The sequence below is a fragment of the Eleutherodactylus coqui genome, chromosome 2, assembly GCF_035609145.1.
Source record: "Eleutherodactylus coqui strain aEleCoq1 chromosome 2, aEleCoq1.hap1, whole genome shotgun sequence".
In the NCBI taxonomy this organism is placed as follows: Eukaryota; Metazoa; Chordata; class Amphibia; order Anura; family Eleutherodactylidae; genus Eleutherodactylus; species Eleutherodactylus coqui.
In genome coordinates this window covers 83,900,438-83,921,375 of record NC_089838.1, presented here as the reverse complement: position 1 = coordinate 83,921,375, position 20,938 = coordinate 83,900,438, and the positions used below count along the sequence as shown (strand labels likewise).

The window sequence follows — 20,938 nt, the reverse complement described above, 5'->3', positions numbered from 1 at the left end:
GGAAACGAAGGTGAGTGGGCGGTCCAAAGTGAGAGAAGGGCGGTGGGCGTGTCGGAGGGGCGGGGCTGTGGAGAGCAGTGACAGAGTAGGGCCCGCAGAGAACAACATGACATGGCAGCAGGTGTAGCCGGGGCTCCCAGGACTGCGCGCTCCACCCGCCGCCGCCGGGATCACTGATGACGGAGCCGCCGCGGGATCATCGCTGACATGAGCGGGCAGCGGGTTGATGCCAAGGTGGTGATGCTGGGGAAGGAGGCGGTGGGCAAGACCAGCCTGGTGGAGAGATACGTTCATCACCGCTTCCTGCAGGGACCCTACCAGAACGTAAGTCACCCGGGCGCTGCCCGCGGGAGGGGAGCTGGCACTGTTGCGGGAAAGGGGGTGGCAGTGTCCGCGGGAGGGGAGCTGGTACTGCTTACGGGAAAAGGGCTGGCAGTGCCCACCGGAGCGGAGCTGGCTCTGCCCAGCGCCTCCTCCTGGCATGCTGCTTGTATATATGTGTATGTACAGGTAGGTGGCCCCGCGGGTCGCGCCACATTTACCCCTTACATCTATTAGCATCACTACAAATGGTGCTTGTATGAAACTCCGGCTAGATGGTAAGCGTCGTTAGTCGGACTGAGGGCGCCATTGCGCTCGTTTATATTTGCGCCAAGGGTCTCTGTAAGAAGCCCTCAGCCGGTGAGCGGAGGCGCCTTTCTGTGAAGGAACCACATGATCCAATGACTACAATGCAGTGCAATCAGTCTCCTCCGGGGTGAAGTAGCGCAGCATGCAACGCCATCTTATCCTGTAGTGTTACAGAAACCGACGCCAGCCTCTGGGAGGAGCGGATGTGAGCGCGGCTGTCAGCCGGTACCGGGAGGAGCGTGGATGTGAGCGCGGCTGTCAGCCGGTACCGGGAGGAGCGTGGATGTGAGCGCGGCTGTCAGCCGGTACCGGGAGGAGCGTGGATGTGAGCGCGGCTGTCAGCCGGTACCGGGAGGAGCGGGTGTCAGCCGGTACCGGGAGGAGCGGGTGTCAGCCGGTACCGGGAGGAGCGTGGATGTGAGCGCGGCTGTCAGCCGGTACCGGGAGGAGCGTGGATGTGAGCGCGGCTGTCAGCCGGTACCGGGAGGAGCGTGGACGTGAGCGCGGCTGTCAGCCGGTACCGGGAGGAGCGTGGATGTGAGCGCGGGTCTCTGGCGGCTCCGGTTGTTGCTTTCTGGATTTTATCTCCCAATAGAATGCTGTAGACATCGCTGCTATCTGGTGGGAATGCCAGGAAGGAACAGCAGACTGGACGGCTGGAGATGGAAGCTCGCACCCGTCATGGAGGCCTACGCTACAGTCCAGGCTTTTATTGGCCATTTTCAGCAATCCGTATGGAACCCAAAGATGGAAAAAGTAAACACAATGTGAACCGCTGTGTGATCCTCCGCCAGAGCGCTTTACACGGAACAATTATCGTTCAAACAAGTGACCGCGAATAATCGTTCAGTCTAAACGTGCGCCAATGATTCTTCGCTTCACTTGTCATCCATTTTATGCAGGCTTAAAACTCATCGTTGGCTCGTTTACTAATCGTCCGGTGTAACCAGCGCTAGTTCAGTCCGTCTCAGTCACTTATACAGCGATTGTGAACGACTGAAAGATTCTCATGTGAACAATCTGACAATATATCCGCTGTATAACCAACCGGCTGCCCAGAGAACGAGCCAACGATGTATCCGCTGTATAACCGGCTGCCCAGAGAACGAGCCGACGATGTATCCGCTGTATAACCGGCTGCCCAGAGAACGAGCCGACGATGTGTCCGCTGTATAACCGGCTGCCCAGAGAACGAGCCGACGATGTGTCCGCTGTATAACCAACCGGCTGCTCAGAGAACGAGCCGACGATGTATCCGCTGTATAACCAACCGGCTGCTCAGAGAACGAGCCGACGATGTGTCCGCTGTATAACTAACCGGCTGCCCAGAGAACGAGCCGACGATGTGTCCGCTGTATAACCGGCCGCCCAGAGAACGAGCCGACGATGTGTCCGCTGTATAACCGGCCGCCCAGAGAACGAGCCGACGATGTGTCCGCTGTATAACCGGCCGCCCAGAGAACGAGCCGACGACGTGTCCGCTGTATAACCGGCCGCCCAGAGAACGAGCCGACGACGTGTCCGCTGTATAACCGGCCGCCCAGAGAACGAGCCGACGACGTGTCCGCTGTATAACCGGCCGCCCAGAGAACGAGCCGACGACGTGTCCGCTGTATAACCGGCCGCCCAGAGAACGAGCCGACGACGTGTCCGCTGTATAACCGGCCGCCCAGAGAACGAGCCGACGACGTGTCCGCTGTATAACCGGCCGCCCAGAGAACGAGCCGACGACGTGTCCGCTGTATAACCGGCCGCCCAGAGAACGAGCCGACGACGTGTCCGCTGTATAACCGGCCGCCCAGAGAACGAGCCGACGACGTGTCCGCTGTATAACCGGCCGCCCAGAGAACGAGCCGACGACGTGTCCGCTGTATAACCGGCCGCCCAGAGAACGAGCCGACGACGTGTCCGCTGTATAACCGGCCGCCCAGAGAACGAGCCGACGACGTGTCCGCTGTATAACCGGCCGCCCAGAGAACGAGCCGACGACGTGTCCGCTGTATAACCGGCCGCCCAGAGAACGAGCCGACGACGTGTCCGCTGTATAACCGGCCGCCCAGAGAACGAGCCGACGACGTGTCCGCTGTATAACCGGCCGCCCAGAGAACGAGCCGACGACGTGTCCGCTGTATAACCGGCCGCCCAGAGAACGAGCCGACGACGTGTCCGCTGTATAACCGGCCGCCCAGAGAACGAGCCGACGACGTGTCCGCTGTATAACCGGCCGCCCAGAGAACGAGCCGACGACGTGTCCGCTGTATAACCGGCCGCCCAGAGAACGAGCCGACGACGTGTCCGCTGTATAACCGGCCGCCCAGAGAACGAGCCGACGACGTGTCCGCTGTATAACCGGCCGCCCAGAGAACGAGCCGACGACGTGTCCGCTGTATAACCGGCCGCCCAGAGAACGAGCCGACGACGTGTCCGCTGTATAACCGGCCGCCCAGAGAACGAGCCGACGACGTGTCCGCTGTATAACCGGCCGCCCAGAGAACGAGCCGACGACGTGTCCGCTGTATAACCGGCCGCCCAGAGAACGAGCCGACGACGTGTCCGCTGTATAACCGGCCGCCCAGAGAACGAGCCGACGACGTGTCCGCTGTATAACCGGCCGCCCAGAGAACGAGCCGACGACGTGTCCGCTGTATAACCGGCCGCCCAGAGAACGAGCCGACGACGTGTCCGCTGTATAACCGGCCGCCCAGAGAACGAGCCGACGACGTGTCCGCTGTATAACCGGCCGCCCAGAGAACGAGCCGACGACGTGTCCGCTGTATAACCGGCCGCCCAGAGAACGAGCCGACGACGTGTCCGCTGTATAACCGGCCGCCCAGAGAACGAGCCGACGACGTGTCCGCTGTATAACCGGCCGCCCAGAGAACGAGCCGACGACGTGTCCGCTGTATAACCGGCCGCCCAGAGAACGAGCCGACGACGTGTCCGCTGTATAACCGGCCGCCCAGAGAACGAGCCGACGACGTGTCCGCTGTATAACCGGCCGCCCAGAGAACGAGCCGACGACGTGTCCGCTGTATAACCGGCTGCTGAGCAATTGATGACGTGACGCACTTGGTCAAATGAGAATCGTCTCGTCTAAAAGGACCCTAAAGGCTCCTGTCCACGGGTGTATGAGACTGCGCATGACCGCGTATCTTACGCACACAGATTTGCGCAGTGTGACTTGTTCGTTTTTTTTTTTCTTATTCCCCACTCTGTTGGGTATGTTTCATCGCCCGTATGCAATATGTTACATATGGACAGTGCTGTATACACTGCCCATAGAAAGGACTCGGGCTGCTCGTGCCTGATACGTGGTGAAATAGAGCACGCTGTGATTTATTTCTCGTGTGTATCTACATGCACATGTGAACGGACTAATGAATGTCCCTGTATGTTCATTCACTGCCATAATACGCGATGGAGACACGGTGGTGTTTGTCCCGTCGGTCACATCCATACACGTTGTGTCCGGTTGTCATGTGCTCCCAGTCCAGAGTCTGCTCTTCCCTGTAGATAAGATGGCTGTCCCCTGTGATGGGAAGGTAGCGTACGGGCCGGGCCTAAACATTCCACTTTGTGTTGTCTATGGCGCCCAATGAAGACTGATCTGATTTTCCCTCACATATTGCCGCTGCAGAGAATGACCCCCTATATGCGAGTCTGTATAGTGGTGAACACATCTGCTAGTGTGTTGGCGCTATAAACGATATCGTACGCGGTTCTCCGCGTCTGTTGGGCTGTGGATGCACGATATGATGGGACATTTTCCGGCCTTCTGTGTGTTGAGTCAAAACTCTTCTGGTTGTCGTAAATGTTTTGTGACTACAGCATTTTGTCGCGGCTTCCTTCACCATCCGTACTCCTTTACGGGCGTGTTTACACGTAGCTAATTCCACATCTAAAAGAGTCAAAATCCACACCATGAAGCTACATTCGCACGAGCGCAAGTGTTGTACATTGCCAGACGCACAAAACTCGCGCGAATATGAACTGCATTCTTTGGAATGGCCTCATACACACGAGCGATATTTTCCCACACAAGTAACAAAAATCGCTGCACGTTCTATTTTTTTTTTGCGTCCCCCGGAACGCATCGGCCATTGTTTTTAATGGGACAGTCAAACACCTCGCACACCGTGTGATTTGGACGCGAGTGCGATTGAGTGTTTCCTATTGAACTCAATGGGAAACGCTCACCGATCCCCCAACGCGCCTGAAACGAGCGCCGGAGGTCCGGAATTTCATAAAGTGATCTCGGGTTTTTTTGCATGAAAAACGCCTGGCATCCACAGGTAAAACGCCGATTGATAAACGTGATATCGGAAAGGGTTTCTCAGATTAATATTGCACTCGCTTCCGGTAAAGAAAGCGCAGAGAGTGCAAAGACTGCAGAGGCGAGAGGGAGCGCGGGATTTTCAGGAATTGGCTACAGAAGCGCAGCTGATTTCGAGTTAAGATCTGCACTGATGGTGCGAATTCTGACTGTTTTGGATGCCGAAATGTTGCAGAATTTGCCACTGTTGCATTTCTGCTACGTCTAAACATACCTTGAGGCTCTGTTCATATCACGTTTTTCACCCCATCCAGGGGTCCTGTCATGGTGTACGTTTAAAATGCCCAAAATGGAACCTAACTTGAGCATTATAAAACAAATTTGCTAGTGGGAAGATACAACAATAGCTCTGCAGCGCCACCTATTGGAAGGCAGCATTTCTGCAAGTCAATGTCTTATTTTTCAGAGAAGCCTCATAACAACGACTGGGAATTGTGAGCCAAAGCCAGAATAACCATCCACAGACAGCTGTTTCGGGGGGCTGCCCCACATCAGTGTGCAGTAGGTGTCTGGCTTGGCTAGTGAGTGGCCTATAGATGTTGGGCAGGAAGAATATTGTTTCTATTCAGGGAGAGCACCTAAAAAAGAACTGCTGAATTGAAGACCAACGTGCCTCCGTTTTGGCAGATTCTTGCTTATTTGTGATATTCTGTGCCAAAAAGAAAAGTGCGTGCTAGACTAAACTTTTCTTCCAGCTAATGATCTGTAACCTGCTGAAAGCAAACCTATTGCTCTCTGCTTCAGCACTTTGCTATAATGATCAAGGTAGGTTCCATCTTGACCATTCTAGAAGACGGCTGAAACGGAGAGCAATAGGTTTGCTTTCCACAGGTTACAGATCATTTGCACTATTCTGTCCTGGAAGAAAAAAGTTTACCCTGCCACACTTACAAAACCTTGGAAAAAACTTTCCCAATCTCTCAGAATGGTATCTAATCCTGTATCTAAAGTTTTGTTTTTTTTTTCTTCTAAGATTAGAAAAAAAAAATGATATTTTTATTTATTTTTTGGAATCACACGCACGTAATACGCGGTAATTACACTTGTGTGAGCCTGGCCTTAGTGTGTACACTGATTCCAGACATCACACGGAGAGCAGGTGTATCCAGATTCCTGCATGTATAATCAGCCCCTTTTATCTTCCGTCTCAGAGTGAGATAACTCAGACACGTAAGCCCCATGAATTGCCTTCAGAAATCTATGGAATGACTTACAGGCTCCAACACGTGCCGTAATTACAGAGCTGCGCCGTCCTAGAAGTATCGCGTCTACGGGAGAAGACAGTCACAAAGGCCCCATACAGTCATCCGCGCCGTGTGGGTCCTGACGCCTTCATTACGAGTGCTAATCCAAGTGTAACCACAGTGAATGCTCTTCGAATATTAGTACCTGGATACTAAAAAGAGCCAACCACTTCCTCCATTGACCTTGGTAAATGAGTTTGACCTCTGCCCTGCAGCACATTACACCATGTAACCGGTTCTTCTTTCTTTTCTTTTTAAGACAATTGGGGCAGCATTTGTTGCCAAAGCTATAAATGTTGGAGGCCGCAATGTCACGCTGGGAATCTGGGTAAGTAGCACGTCTGTTGCTTGGATGTCTGTACCGTGGTAGTTTTGCTCGTTAATAGTTGTACGGAACCTAATTTGAAGTTTTTCTACTTCTTTTCCAGGATACCGCCGGCTCAGAACGTTACGAAGCGATGAGTCGCATTTATTATCGGGGCGCTAGAGCTGCAATTGTCTGCTATGGTAAAAGTCTAAGAGTATGGTTTATTACTAGGGATGAGCGAGTATACTCGCTAAGGCACTACTCGCTCGAGTAATGTGCCTTAGCCAAGTATCTCCCCGCTCGTCCCGAAAGATTCGGGTGCCGGCGGGGAGCAGGGGAGAGCGGGGAGGAACGGAGGGGAGATCTCCCTCTCTCCCGCCCGCTCTCCCCCCGCTCCCCGCCGCAACTCACCTGTCAGCTGCGCCGGCCCCCGAATCTTTCGGGACGAGCAGAGAGATACTCGGCTAAGGCACATTACTCGAGCGAGTAGTGCCTTAGCGAGTATACTCGCTCATCCCTAATCATTACCTGATAACATAACCGTGCCATCTTGTGGACCACACAGAAAATGTATTAACCCTTTAAACTGAGTTGAAGCTCACAATTTTAATTTAATCCCTTAGTGACCAGCCTATTTTATGTCTTAAAGATCAAGCGATTTTCATCATTGCATTGCAAAGCCATAACTTGTTGACATACCAAAATCAGAGCTTGTTTTTTTTTTGGGATAAGTTGTATTTTTTTTAATGGCACCACTCTAAAGGCTTATTTACACGGAGCGATGATCGCTCAAACGACAGTTTGAGTGACAGTTTTGAGCGATCATCTTTGCATAACTCTAAGTAGCTAATTAGCTACTTAAGAGTTAATGCAGGCAGAGCGGGATACCGCCGTGATAGCTCCGAGAACAAAGCAGCTGTTATGAGTATACAAACAGATGCATTGTTCTCGGCGCTTTCAGCTGGTGTCCCGATGAGAACTGACAGCGGGATTACAGCTGAAAGAATATCAGCACCGCCCGCTGAGATCTCAGCGTGTGGTGCTGATAAGGCTCATCGCTGATTTCTAGCTCGCTAGAAATGAGCGATGAACGAACAGTGCACGATAGCCGCACGTTTAGACGCAACGATTATCGCTCAAAAGACTGCTAAATGGGCCTTAAGGCTAATAAATAGGCTGAGTAACATGGGATGACAGAGAGGCCTTTGTCAGTCCTCCCGCTGCCATGGGAACCTGTTGTTACGTTGCAATCACATTATGGGGTGCCGATGAGTGACAGAGAGTGCTCCTTCCCCATATCATCTGCTTACATGCTGTAGTTGCTCTTATTTGTAGCATGTAAGGGGTTTAACTACCAGAATCTGAGGTTTCTCTTCCTGGCGGTTAGAGCAGGAGCCTTGCTGTCAGTACTCAGCCAAGCCACCACTTTAAAAAGACACGTGCAGGTTTAAAGCCCCTAAGAGAGGTCAGTAAAAAGGCGTATTGGTCGTCACTAAGGGGTTAACTTGAGAAAATTCTATAGGAGGACCAGCTGTCCACAGAGAGTTTGGTTTGAGTCCTCTTTTTGATCTGTATTTAGTATTGTGGTTTGTTTTTTTTTAAGTTAAAAACAAACAACTATACAACAAAAAAAGCAACAAATGGTTACACTTTCTAGCCTGATTGGTCACTTTAGCCTGAGGATATTTAAACAATCTGCTGCTCCTCAAAATGCTCTTGAGACAATAGATTGCGACTGTTCCCTACCTTGTAGGAGCGATCATGCGTGTTTGAGAACAGCACTTTGTGAACCACTCGTGGTTAGTAGAGCGTAGCCAAAGAACAACCTAAGTACATGTGCCAAGCTATACGCCAGTACAGTAGTAGAACCCGGAGACGTATAACCAGACCCCTTCCTGCCCCATATTAACAGGCTAATGGCATGCCCCTTGTGCCAGAAGCCCAGGAACTTACATGCGGTCTCTGATGGCACAACACATGCACTCAGTCCTGTCAGGAGCATCATGATGCCACACAGCCCAATCCTGTGGTGACGGGGAACTGAAATAGTCCCTTCTCAGTCACTATAAGACCCCATGAACACAGACTGCTTCTGTATTCAGGTGGGTGCTAGGGATTTTATGTGTAGACGGGGCTCAGAGGCAATACTGAAGTATGGTAGTATATAGTACATATTATGAAATGATAATAAAAAGGATTTAAAAAGTTTTTCCATAAAAATATTTAAACAATTAAAACCCCCACACATTTGGTATCACCTTATTTGTAAAGTTCCGAACTATTAAAATATCACAATATTTATCCGGCGTAGTGAATACCATAAAAAACACAGAATGCCAATATTGCAGATTTTTTGTTATCCCAGTTCCCAAAAAAACTGAATAAAAATTGATGTAAAATATGCCTGTACCCCAAAATGGTAGTAATAAAAACTACAGCTCACCATGCAAAAAAACGAGCCCCCTTGTACAGCTGAATCAATGGGAAAATTAATAAGTTATGGGTCTCAGAATATGGCAATGGAAAGCAATTTCTGCTAAAAAAGTTTCCCTATTATTTAAAAGTAGTAAAACAAAAGAAAATCTATAACTTTAGTATCGCTGTAATCGTACTGACCCGCAGAATACATTTCATGTCATTTTTACCGCACCGCGAACTTCCTAAAAACAAAGCTCCACCCCAAAACAAACTGCGCTGTTGGATTCTTTTTCATTTCACCCCACTTACATTTTTCCTAAAGGTTTTCAGTATGGTATGTGATACATTAATTGGTACCTTTTAAAAAATCTAACTAATTTTTCAAAAAAACCAGCCATCATACAGCTATATCGATGGGAAAATAGGAAGGTTATAGCTCTTAGAAGGCGGGGACGAAAAAATCTCTGGTGTTGAAGGGGTCAATCATTCAAACAAACTACTTTCATGACGGATAGTGAAAAGGAAATGTTATCTTTCTGACCTTTTTCCTCTTCATAAAACCTTCACAATGTAAGTGTGTCGCCATCAGTTTTCAGTAATAACAAGAAAGCCCCGTTTGTCCTGCAATAAAGGAAAAATAATTGAGAATAGACTAAGAACAAAAAAAGGTTGTTTCTATAATGCAGCATTTCAAAAGTTGAAATTTTACTCGGCCCAAAACGCTCCTTGACATGAAAGGGTTAAAATGACTCTCCAGTTTTGGAACAAAATTCTGTCCCAGACTCACAGTGGAAGGAGGGTATATTCCTTGCAGTTGTTCTTTACCGTCCCCCCTGATCTACCAGTTCTGGTTCCTGCTTTTGGACATCCAAGATGGCCGGTGCAATCATTAGGATACCTTGTTTTCATCGTTTATTTTTATTTCTTTTTTTCGAAATGAGCACAAAAGCTAGTTTGTAATGAATATGTATTATTTTACACAGTGATCACTGCTAAGTGTGGATACTCTTAGAGAAAAATGTATATGTATACATTTACTTTTCCTATTTTCAGCGAGAGCAATGATAAAGTCTGGTTATTTTCATTGCGCAGTCAATTCTAATACTTTTTGACTAGTACAAGGGGTTACTGTGCAGTTTGGGCTAGTACGAGGGGTGTCTGTGCCGTTTGGGCTAGTACGAGGGGTGTCTGTGCCGTTTGGGCTAGTACGAGGGGTGTCTGTGCCGTTTGGGCTAGTACGAGGGGTGTCTGTGCCGTTTGGGCTAGTACGAGGGGTGTCTGTGCCGTTTGGGCTAGTACGAGGGGTGTCTGTGCCGTTTGGGCTAGTACGAGGGGTGTCTGTGCCGTTTGGGCTAGTACGAGGGGTGTCTGTGCCGTTTGGGCTAGTACGAGGGGTGTCTGTGCCGTTTGGGCTAGTACGAGGGCTTACTATACAGTTATTTTCTCTCTCTTCAGATCTCACAGACCGCAGCAGTTTTGAAAGGGTAAAATTCTGGGTGAATGAGCTGCAGAACTTTGAAGAGGTTGGTATAGCTGAGCACTGACTTACCATCCGGAACACAAGACCCGCCCCTGTGATGCTAATAGTGTTTCCTTCTATTCCCAGCATTGCCGGATTTACATTTGTGGCACAAAGAGCGACTTGGTTGAAAATGACAAGAGCCTGAGACAAGTTGACTTTCATGACGTACAGGATTATGCAGATGGTAAGGTCAAACATTGCAATGGCAGACGTATGTGGAATTGTTCCATGTATTTTAGGCCGCTTCAACACAGGCAACTTTATCGTGAAATTTTGTCTTATTGCGACAGTGCTACAAATCGCATGTATGTAGAGCCCATGTCTTCCTATGGGTTCTTCCACACGAGCGATGTTGTGTAGCCCGCAACATACCAAGACTATAAAATCGCGGCACGCTCTATACAGCTGGAATTTGCGAGTTTTGTAGCCCATGTTTCTCTATGGAGCCTTCCTTTCAATTGCATCGCATTAAAACGCGGTTTTCGTGCAGTGCGAAGCAATTACAGTCGGAAATCCTACTGTACAAGCCCTAAACTAAGCCTAAGCTGCAGTAAAAAAAAAGCAAAAAATATTACATCAGCTAAGAGGCGCTGTCATCTCTGGCGTGTGTCTCCTCTTCACCTCCGGCACTTGTCTTTAGTATTCTGCCAGCCTTTTGTGGATTGGAGGATCAAAATCCCCACCTCCAGGAAGGGCTGGCTGTGATTGGCTGCAGCGACTTCCTGGATCATAGTAGCGGTGCTGGAATGGAGAGGAAAAGTTCAAAAGGTGACTATAGGTTTTTACTATATTTTTTATCATGAGCTTGTGGTCATTTATTTATTTATTTTTTTCTTTAAAGACTCTGACAACCCCTTTAAGATGAGCTTTTGAACAGCCAGTCTTAATAAATCTGCGCCATCTATTGCATTATCTGATTAGAACCTTCGTTGACAACACGTGTCCTGCTGTAGAGCGCTCTGCTGAATGCTGGAGGGCACACAGGGAGGAGCGCTCTAGGATACGAAGCCCAGTGACTGCGGAATACAATAGTGCAGTTGGTTTCTTTTATGGTCCATAAGTGCACTCCTTATTGTGGCAATGGTCTTTGTGATGACAGTAGATTGGCAGTAGATTGGTCTAACCGTATTTCTCTCTTTTACAGAGATTAAAGCTCACCTCTGTGAAACATCCAGTAAAACTGGAATCAGTGTAGGTAAGTTGTGGTGCATAGAATTGGGACAGGAGGGATATTCTAAATGAAACTTTGACACATATGATAAAATAATCAGTGTCTGGCTGGAATAAGAAATAGGGATGAGCGAGTATACTCGCTAAGGCACTACTCGCTCGAGTAATGTGCTTTAGCCGAGTATCTCCCTGCTCGGGGGCCGCCGCAGCTGACAGGTGAGTTGCGGCGGGGAGCAGGGGAGAGCGGGCGGGAGAAAGAGATCTCTCCTCCGTTCCTGCCCGCTCTCCCCTGCAGCTCCCCGCCCCGCGGCGGCCCCCGAATCTTTAGGGACGAGCCGGGAGATACTTGGCTAAGGCACATTACTCGAGCGAGTAGTGCCTTAGCGAGTATACTCGCTCATCCCTAATAAGAAATGTAAAACATTTTAAGAAAAAGAGAAAATAGAATATAGAATATGTGCCATGTGAAATAGTGTTCTTCAATAAAGGGAAGAGAGGTGGTATTCAGGAGGAAAAAAAAACGTCTCCTTTTTTGGGCTTTATTTGTGGAAGCTGTGCTTTCTGATGGCTAATATATCCTGCATATTAGATGTGTCAAAGACCCGGGAGCTGCTTCTTCATGTGTAAATAAGGGAGATGGAAGAATACCTCTGCAGCGCCACCTATTGAAAGGCAGCATTCCTGCAAGTCAATGGTAGACTCTTTATACAAGCCTTGTAACAATGACTGGGAATTGAAAGCCAAGCCAGAATCATACACAGACAGCTGTTTCGGGGTGTTTGCCCTTCATCAGGGTGCAGTTAGTGTCTGGCTTGGCTAGCGAGAGCCCTGTGAGGTGGGTCAGGAACGCTTTCTTTTCTACTTAGGGAGAGCAGTCAGTTAGGAGACTTATAAGGATTCATGCAGTAGATAGCGCTGCAGAGGTATTGTTCCATCTCCCTTATTTGCATAATACCCAGAGGAGCATCAATGGCCCTATAAGTCTCCTCACTCATCTTCTAGGTGCTCTCCCTAAGGAGAAAATATAGCGTTCCTGATCTCCATAGGTGTGAGACGCAAGAGCCTCTGTTAGGGCTGCCTGTCACACATGGCTGCTTCCCCTGGTTCATTTGGTCAGGTTTATATGGCCATAAAATGGGCACATTTTTCTGTTTTTCATAGCTGCAATGACCAGAAGAGAAGCCGAAATTTTCACTAAGGACGTGTATTGGAGTATTTCATGCTTCCTTTCATGATCCATTCCCTATATTCATAGAAGACGTAGAGGGGTTCTTTTGTATAAAACTGTAGGATAAAACTGTCTCACTGTATTATAAACTTGCAGTCCTTTGTAACTACAATTCCTATAATAATAACCAAGGCAAGTTATGTACAGGCATTACACCAGCAAGGAATCCTGGGAGATTGCAGCTCTGAACTACAAAACACCATTGGTAGGGCTTACTCACAATATTCTTTTTCCAAGCAAATATTGGTGTAGAATACTGGATTTTGTTACTTCATTTGGGTGCAGCAGTGATTTGTGTTCCTTGTTGTACACTTTACTATTATCTGATCTCATATTTTTGTTTTGTGTGTGCAAACCCAGATGAGCTATTTCAGAAGGTGGCAGAAGACTATGTGAATTATAGTGATTTTCAAGTCCAGACGGGTGAGCGCAATAAATAATCTACTATTTCATGGTTTATTTTTCTATTTAAGCAGCCCTACCTTCAGGGTATGTTCGCACATTGTGGAAATGCTGTGGACTTTCTGGAAAATCCTCAGCATTATATAGTTACAGGCATTGTGGATGAGATTCGGTCACATGTGCTTTTTTTTTTTTTTTGTGCATGCATAAAAAAAAAAAACACAGCCTGTCCTATTTTGGTGTGTATTCTGTACGTAAATGGCACATAATAAACGGAATTGCCCATTGAAATCAATGGGAGCGTGCTTGCATGTTTTTTTGTGCGCACAAATACGCAGGGGATGTGTACGCAAGAAAATACAGTAAAATATGCAAAGACACAACACCTATCGCGCACATGGATACGCTTACGCCCATTTGAAACCAGCCTAAATATTGACTTGCAGTGCAGATTTAAAATCCAGAGCATATTGGTTTTGAGTTGTCAATTTTTACCTTTTCGAATGAGGGGGTGAAATCCATTAAAATCCACATATAATAGAGGGAGATTGGCACCAAAATCTACTATATATGAACATACCCTAAAAGAGATTTTGTTTGCCCATAGAAGCCTGACACATGAATGGAAACTCAGTCGCATGATTGCTGGAATGTATAGAGGATGTGGTGTTCTTTATCCCTTTACAGCATACATTGCACTCGTTGAGAAGCAGTCGAGATCAGCAGAACATTAATTAACCACTTCTGCCTTCACTCTCAGCAATTGACATTAACTGTTGGGTTCCTTGCAATCCCTAACACTGCAGGATCTTTAATCCACTCACCCAACTTCCATATAAGGAAACTTGCATGCGATTCCAAAAAGTTATTTAAGGGGAACATCATTGAAAACTAATGACTTGATCCCTGCAGCCTGTGTGTGTCTGGGTGACCTGAGTGGTACTTGCACTTTTTAATTGCCTATTTTGCCAGCGAGTATCAGAATAACATGTTTTTAATATTTACAGAGCCAAAGGGAGTGGATTTGAACTCTAGGAAAGACTTGACTTCGTACACCTGCTGCCATCACTAGAGAAGAAATGGACAGTGGCCTTGACAATGACCTCCTTGACTGTCTTTGTGCTATATCATTTTTTTTCTTCTTAAAAGCATATGGTGTGTTGACATCTGCCCAGTGATTGCAACATCAAGCATCCATGCTGCCTTTGGGAGAAATGACCATCTTCCATGTATGCCAAAAAACCTATTTATGCACGTTTCGTGATCAGACATAAAAAGGGACAATGTGACATTGAACATAAAGCGTATAGATGGAAAATGAAAAAAAAAAACAGCTTGACACACTGGATCTGGTTTCTTAGATTTGTTTGTAAATAACCGTGTAGTGATCAGATTCATACAGATTTCTTACAAGAACGAAGGAATGACTACAGGACTGTTTCCTAACAGATTGGGTGAATGGCCGGTTCACTGCAGAAGTGGCATTTATTCTTCAGACAGTAAACATTTTATGTGTTTTCAAATAAAATTTCACTTGCAAGTCTCCCAAAAGGTTTTCCATGGAGTATGTGTTCCTCTACCCTGCTGGACATTTTCATTCTTTAGAATAAGTATTGCTGAGATAAGATCGTTTAATATAGAAAATAAAAATCATGTTTTAACAAACCAATTACATCACTTTTTCCATTTTTCCTTTATATAGTATTGTAACATATGATTAATCTGGGAATACACTCTTAAGCCCCCTGCTCAGGACTGCTGTACACTGTCCTTCATGCTGCTGTTACTTATGAGGGTGTGCTATACTGAGAGAAGATATCCTGCTCTATGCGTGCAGTATATGGAGACCTCATAGCAGCCAGTCTCCACCTACTTACTCAGGGAAACCTATAAGACCAGAGTCACACAGTCATGTACATGTTGTACATAATATTCTCAGGATCAACATGCGTCGGACAGTACAGACACCCACATGTGTATTATCTGATCTGTATGGGCAGTGGACTGCGGATCCATGAAAAGAAAATTCCATGTCTGAAAAGGCCCACAGGAGTCAATGGGTCCGTTTAGGGCTCGTTGCAAACACAGAACATGGACATACAAAATCGGGAAGTGTGAATAAGTCCTAATTTAGAAATACATTCTGCATTGGGGAAACCTGCAAAAGTATTACTCTGCTGCCTTGGACTCACGGAAAATAAAATTTCAAGTGAGTAAATTTTCCTCTTCCTTTATGTTCCTTGGCAGCACAAATAGGAACTAAATAGTGAAGACGAGGGCAGGAAATATTATGTCTTATTGAAAACTTACGCCAAAAACGAAGTGCTCAGAGGAGGAGATGTCCAGGCGGTTGTGTTGCAGGAAAGCTGTGTGCGGAGGCCCAGAATGCCGTCTGGCAGTTGAACTGAAGTCGAACCTCTGTAATTCTACACCCAGGAAGCTGCTGTGGCTCTAGAGGAGTGAGCTTGGATGCCTTGTGGCACTGGAAATTTTTGGAGAGAATGGCAAAATGCAGTAAAAGAAGGGAAGGTGGGGGCTTATTTGTATCTTATCTGAAAGTCTTATTTGTAAGACTTTCAGATAAGACTTGAGGGAGGAGACTGCTTGCTGCTTCCTTAGTCATTTGGTAGAGTCAGGGTTTTGAGCGCCGGACCCCAGTCAACCAACTATTGACGACATATTCTGAGGATAGGACATTAATAGAAATAGCCCAGAAACGTCTTTAAGGTTGATGCTCTCCAGAGGTTCTAAAGGTTCAGTTATTATCCACCTCAGGGCAATGGCCAGATCCTATACAAGGCAGAGAGTTAAATGCTTGATTCCATTAAAGAAGCATCTTATTAGTTTGTTATTCCAGAATCTGAATTATAGACAGGCATTTATCACACTGAAGTGCACTCGGGGTGTATTACATTTTAGGCCTGATTGAAAATCTCCTTAAAGAAAATCCAGCAACTGTGGGGTCTGAATTTTTGCATGGGAAAGATTATGGTCTCCTCATCTGGTAGGGAATATACAGATTATATTATACACTGCATTAATAAAGTCTTTCCATGATAAAGGGTTATCCTGCCTTCACAGAGAGGGAGAAAGCATATAGGGCCACCGGATTGCCCACCTTGTTTGAGCAGAATCTTCAAGTTTACCATCAATCTCCCGATTTACCCAATTTCTCCACCAATAACTAGAAAACAGCCGACTTGAGCTATTTGTTGGACCTACGAACCTTTCTGCCGAGATCATCTGCAGCCGAGTTCTCGACACCTCTGATATTACCCGCAGCACATGATTCTTGCATACTCTACCTCCAGGAGATTATACCCGGCCCTAGCCTGCTTGCTGAGGTAATAAACTGTAACCTGGTTGTCTCATTGAATCTGGACATAAGCTCCTCTCAATCTGTTATGGAACTGTAACAGAGCTTGTTTTACCACCTGAAGTTCAAGGATTTCTTGCTGTATGGTGCCATACGTCTTAAAGGAAAACACTCAAAACTTCTCAAAGCATCTGTGGTAAGCACTATCCACTAAAGGAGAAGCAAAGGAATGTCTTGGGTTCAGATGGATTCTTCTCAACAACCACTTCAAGGCATATATTGTCTTCAGGCAAACAAACTTCTTGGCAAGATCCTGATGCTTTCTGTTTCATGCTTGAAGAATCTTTGTAGCAGTTTCAGGTGAGCTTTGGCCCAGGTAACTGCATTGAGGCATTGAATAACCTTAAGATCTTCATCACTGTGTGCACTGATACAAAGTAGCTGCCAGTGATTATTAAAATTCCTTGCTGCAGGGCCCACATCTTATCTAATTGTAAAAAGGGCCTCATGGCTAATGAGTCTATTTGCATTCCCAATAATTGCCTGTTGGTTGGTAAAAGCATAGACTTTTCCCAATTGATTAATAAGCCATGGATCTCTAAGCAGTTCAAAACAGTCTGAATCGGAGGAAGCCTTTATTAACCAGTCATCTAGGTATGGAATTAGACATATCCCTTGCACACGCAGAGATGCTGCCAGACTACAGTCACCTGGGTAAAAACTCTCAGAGTCGATAAAAGGGCTACCTTCCTCGAGGAAGGGAAGAACAAGGACGGCAACTCCTCTTTCTTGCAGAACCTGGGAATAAATAACTTTAGAATCTTCATCAATTGTTCTCAGAATAGATGACTTGGTTGAAAAGGCAATGAGCAAAAATTATTTGTCACCATTCTAAGGCTTGGGCCAAATTGCTCACCTAGTGGGGTTAAAGCAAGCTACGTAGATGACAGTCACAAGACATGGACTAACAGATTACACACATATTCTGATACAGTTTTCATATCTGAAATTATTTGGTATCTGGAATTAAACTTGTACTCTGGGAGTACAAGATTTTAAAGCTCCATTTAGATGGGACGAGTGCCGGGGAAACGAGTGCCGCACATACTTGCTCTTGTCCTGCTGCACAGGAGCTAGTATCGTTGGCTCACAGCGGGGAGCCTGCAGGAGATTTCACTCCTCGCTCTCCCCAATTTTTCTCCATTGACTTCACAAAGTGGCCGTTCAGTACTGAACGACCGTAATTTACACTGAGCGATCTGCTCATAAATAATGGACGATGAGCAAATTGTTGATCGCTCAGTGTAAATAGCAGCCGTTCAGTACTGAACACCCGCTACGTTATGTTAATGGAGAGGGGCGGGGAAGCACAAGGAATCTGCTGCAGCCTACCCGCTGTGAGCTAGCAATACTAGCTCCAGTACAGGTGCACGGGAGCTAGTATTTGCGAGAACGAGTGGCGGGCATCATTTGCCTGACCCTTGTCCCATCTGAAATGGAGCTTAACTCTTCACATAATTGTCTTAGCCAAATTCTAAGTGCTCTGACTACTGATGTAGGGACATCTTCTACAGGGGGAAAACAGGAGATCTTTTTTTTAAAGTGTTAAGCCCCTTTTACAAGCAAAGTTAAGGCCCATTTAGACACAACGATTATCCCTCAAAATTCACTCAAAAGCAGTCTGTTGAGCGATAACCGTTGTGTGTAACTGCACTTACATCATGCAGTTTTCGTTAAGCCATCGCTCAATGTTGTCTTTCAGCGTGCTGAAAGAGAACAATGAGCTGTATCAGGGATTCACAGCGGGATACAGCGGATACTATTGTTTCAGCTGTATCCTGCTCCCTGATAACAGGCTAGGTATGAAGAACAGAGCGGTCCAGCTCTGTTCTCCATACCCGGCACGGAGAGCTCAGCTGTATAACAGCAGGGCACTCAGAGCAGAAAACTTCAGGATGCAGAAGACAAGCGGGGACAACCCGCTTGTCTTCTACACCCTCCGCTCCAAGCACTCGGCTGTATAACGGCTGGATGCAAAAGACAAGCAGGGACACCCCGCTTGTCTTCTGCATCCTCCGCTCCAAGCACTCGGCTATATAACAGCTGGATGCAAAAGACAAGCAGGGACACCCCCCTTGTCTTCTGCATCCTCCGCTTGCAGCGCAAGGTGATTGCTCATTTTGAGCAATCATCTTGCGCTGTGAATAACACAACTATTATCGATCAAAAGTTGCTTGAGCGACATCTTTTGGGTGATAATCGTGTCTAAATGAGCCTTTAATCGCTTAAACAGGCGAAAGATTAAAGATTTAACAATGGTTTTGCATAAAATTAGACGCACCAATAATCAGTTTCCCTCATTAGCCAAAGTAAACTCAGTAGCAGCCCTGGCCTGTGTTTAGTGCTAGGGATTATCTGCCAAGCGGGATTCCATTGTTCTCTGCTGCCATCTGTTTGCCTTCCATAATCAATGAAGTCATTGTATATGCAAGGTAAGCAAATCCATCCTGGAGTCTTTTGAAAGAGCAAAAATGCATTTAAATGAATGGATTCACTCAGTCTAACAGCAGTTTAACTATGGATTTTGTGCAGGCTGAAATCCATCGTTAAACAAAAGGTGCACAACTGCCCATGTTTACACGTTAATATCACTCACTTTCGGCCTTTTTAATGAATTTTGAGCGATAAAAGGACCTTTACCTGTTTTTTTTTAATCTAGTGAACTTTTAGGAGAGAGAGGAGTTTCAACAGGAAAGACCACTTTGTTGGGAGAGCTTAGCTACTCCATAAAATAATCTTTTGCTGGGACATACCAAGCTGCAGAAGTTTTCTCTCCAGCTTGTACACCGCATTAATACCAACTGTGAAAGCTGCCTCATCAGGAAGGGCCCATGAAGAAACTAGGGTGTGATCTTTATGAGGGTTGGAGCATTGTTCTCAAGACTGAGTAGATCTGCAGGTGTTGTCTAAATATACAGTTAAAAATCTGAATTTAAAGTTAGACTAGATCAGTGGTTCTCAATGTGAGTGTTATTGCCCCCTGGGGGCGTTGGAATAAAAAATGGTGGCGGGGAAGGCGCGTTCTGTGTTTGCTTTGTTGATTTTTTTTCGTCTAGTACCTACATTTCTCTAAAAATGAGTAGTGATACCTCAGTTTTTGTCGATAATCCGTCCGAAAACAATCGGTGAAATCCAAAAATGAGGCAATTATTTACATACAAATCACTTACATGCAATGGGAGTTGTGTGCAGTCTGCGCACCTCTATCATATAATGTATGACTTTTATAACTATGACTCTGCTACAGATCAATCACACTTCATAACACTGAATAATCTACAGCACAACCTAACCCACTGTATTCCATAATATCACCGATTGGCTGGAACCGCTTTACACTTTCACTTGTGTGCGTCTCTGGGAGTTGTAGTCTTAGTAGATGCCAAGTGTCTTTTTAGAGCACTGATATAAACTACAACTCCCAAAGACCCACACAATTGGAAGCTCCAGCCAATCAACGGCATTATGGAATATAGCGGGTTAGGTTTGTCTTGGGTTATCCACTGTGATTGATTTGTAGCGGAGTCATGGAGTTATAAAAGTCATACATCACTATATGATAGAGCCACATAAGCAGTGCATTCTTGAAGCATACTTTATAAAAATGGAGAACAACTTGCCATCAATATTCAAGTGAATACTTGAAATACAGATTCATCCCTTCTCCTAGAAATGGACAGCTTCTTTTGTGCTTCGTTTGTGAAAAGGCATTTTCGAATGAAGCTATGAAACCTTCGAGACTGAGTGATCACCTTGCAAAAATGCATTCAGACAAAGTGGGTGAGCCCATTGCATTTTTCCAAGGTTTAAAGGCAAAGTTTGAGAACCGCAGCACTGTAGGCAAGCTATTTGGTAAATCTGCTCTCAATGCTGAAAAAGGCCTCCTTGCTTCCTATAAAGTCTTTATTAATAGCGCAATGTGGCAAATCACATACTATTGGGGTAAACACTTGTGTTACCCTCAGTTAAAGAGGCTGCCAGTACTACACGTGCGCCATGGTGAAATCAATCCTTTGAAGAATGACAACGTTTCAAGAAGAATTGGCGAGATGGCTGCTGATGTGAAAAATGCTTTTGGACATGTTAAAAGCACACAAAAATTGTAATGCCAATTGAGGAGTCAACGGTTAGAGACAATGAAGCATTGCTGCTAGGTTACGTTCGTTCCATTAATCGGAATGATGAGGCAGTGGAGAAACTGTTGGTTATCAGAAAGTTACCCACCGACACGAAAGGCTCCTCTATATACAAGAGTGGAAGAATTTTCCAAAAAAACCCAAAACATCCCTTTAACAAATGTACTTGCTT

General features: G+C 46.3%; 1 protein-coding gene across 1 annotated transcript; it reads left to right on the top strand.

Annotated features, from left to right (window-relative positions):
* The first annotated feature begins 59 nt into the window (after positions 1 to 59).
* On the top strand, positions 60 to 14,923 carry RAB24 (RAB24, member RAS oncogene family). Its single transcript, XM_066591152.1, has 8 exons — positions 60 to 324; positions 6,467 to 6,535; positions 6,636 to 6,714; positions 10,388 to 10,455; positions 10,539 to 10,638; positions 11,599 to 11,649; positions 13,213 to 13,275; positions 14,262 to 14,923. Exons 1-8 carry the CDS (start codon positions 208 to 210, stop codon positions 14,324 to 14,326), a joined length of 612 nt encoding a protein of 203 aa, XP_066447249.1. The 5' UTR covers positions 60 to 207; the 3' UTR covers positions 14,327 to 14,923.
* Positions 14,924 to 20,938: the final 6,015 nt, after the last annotated feature.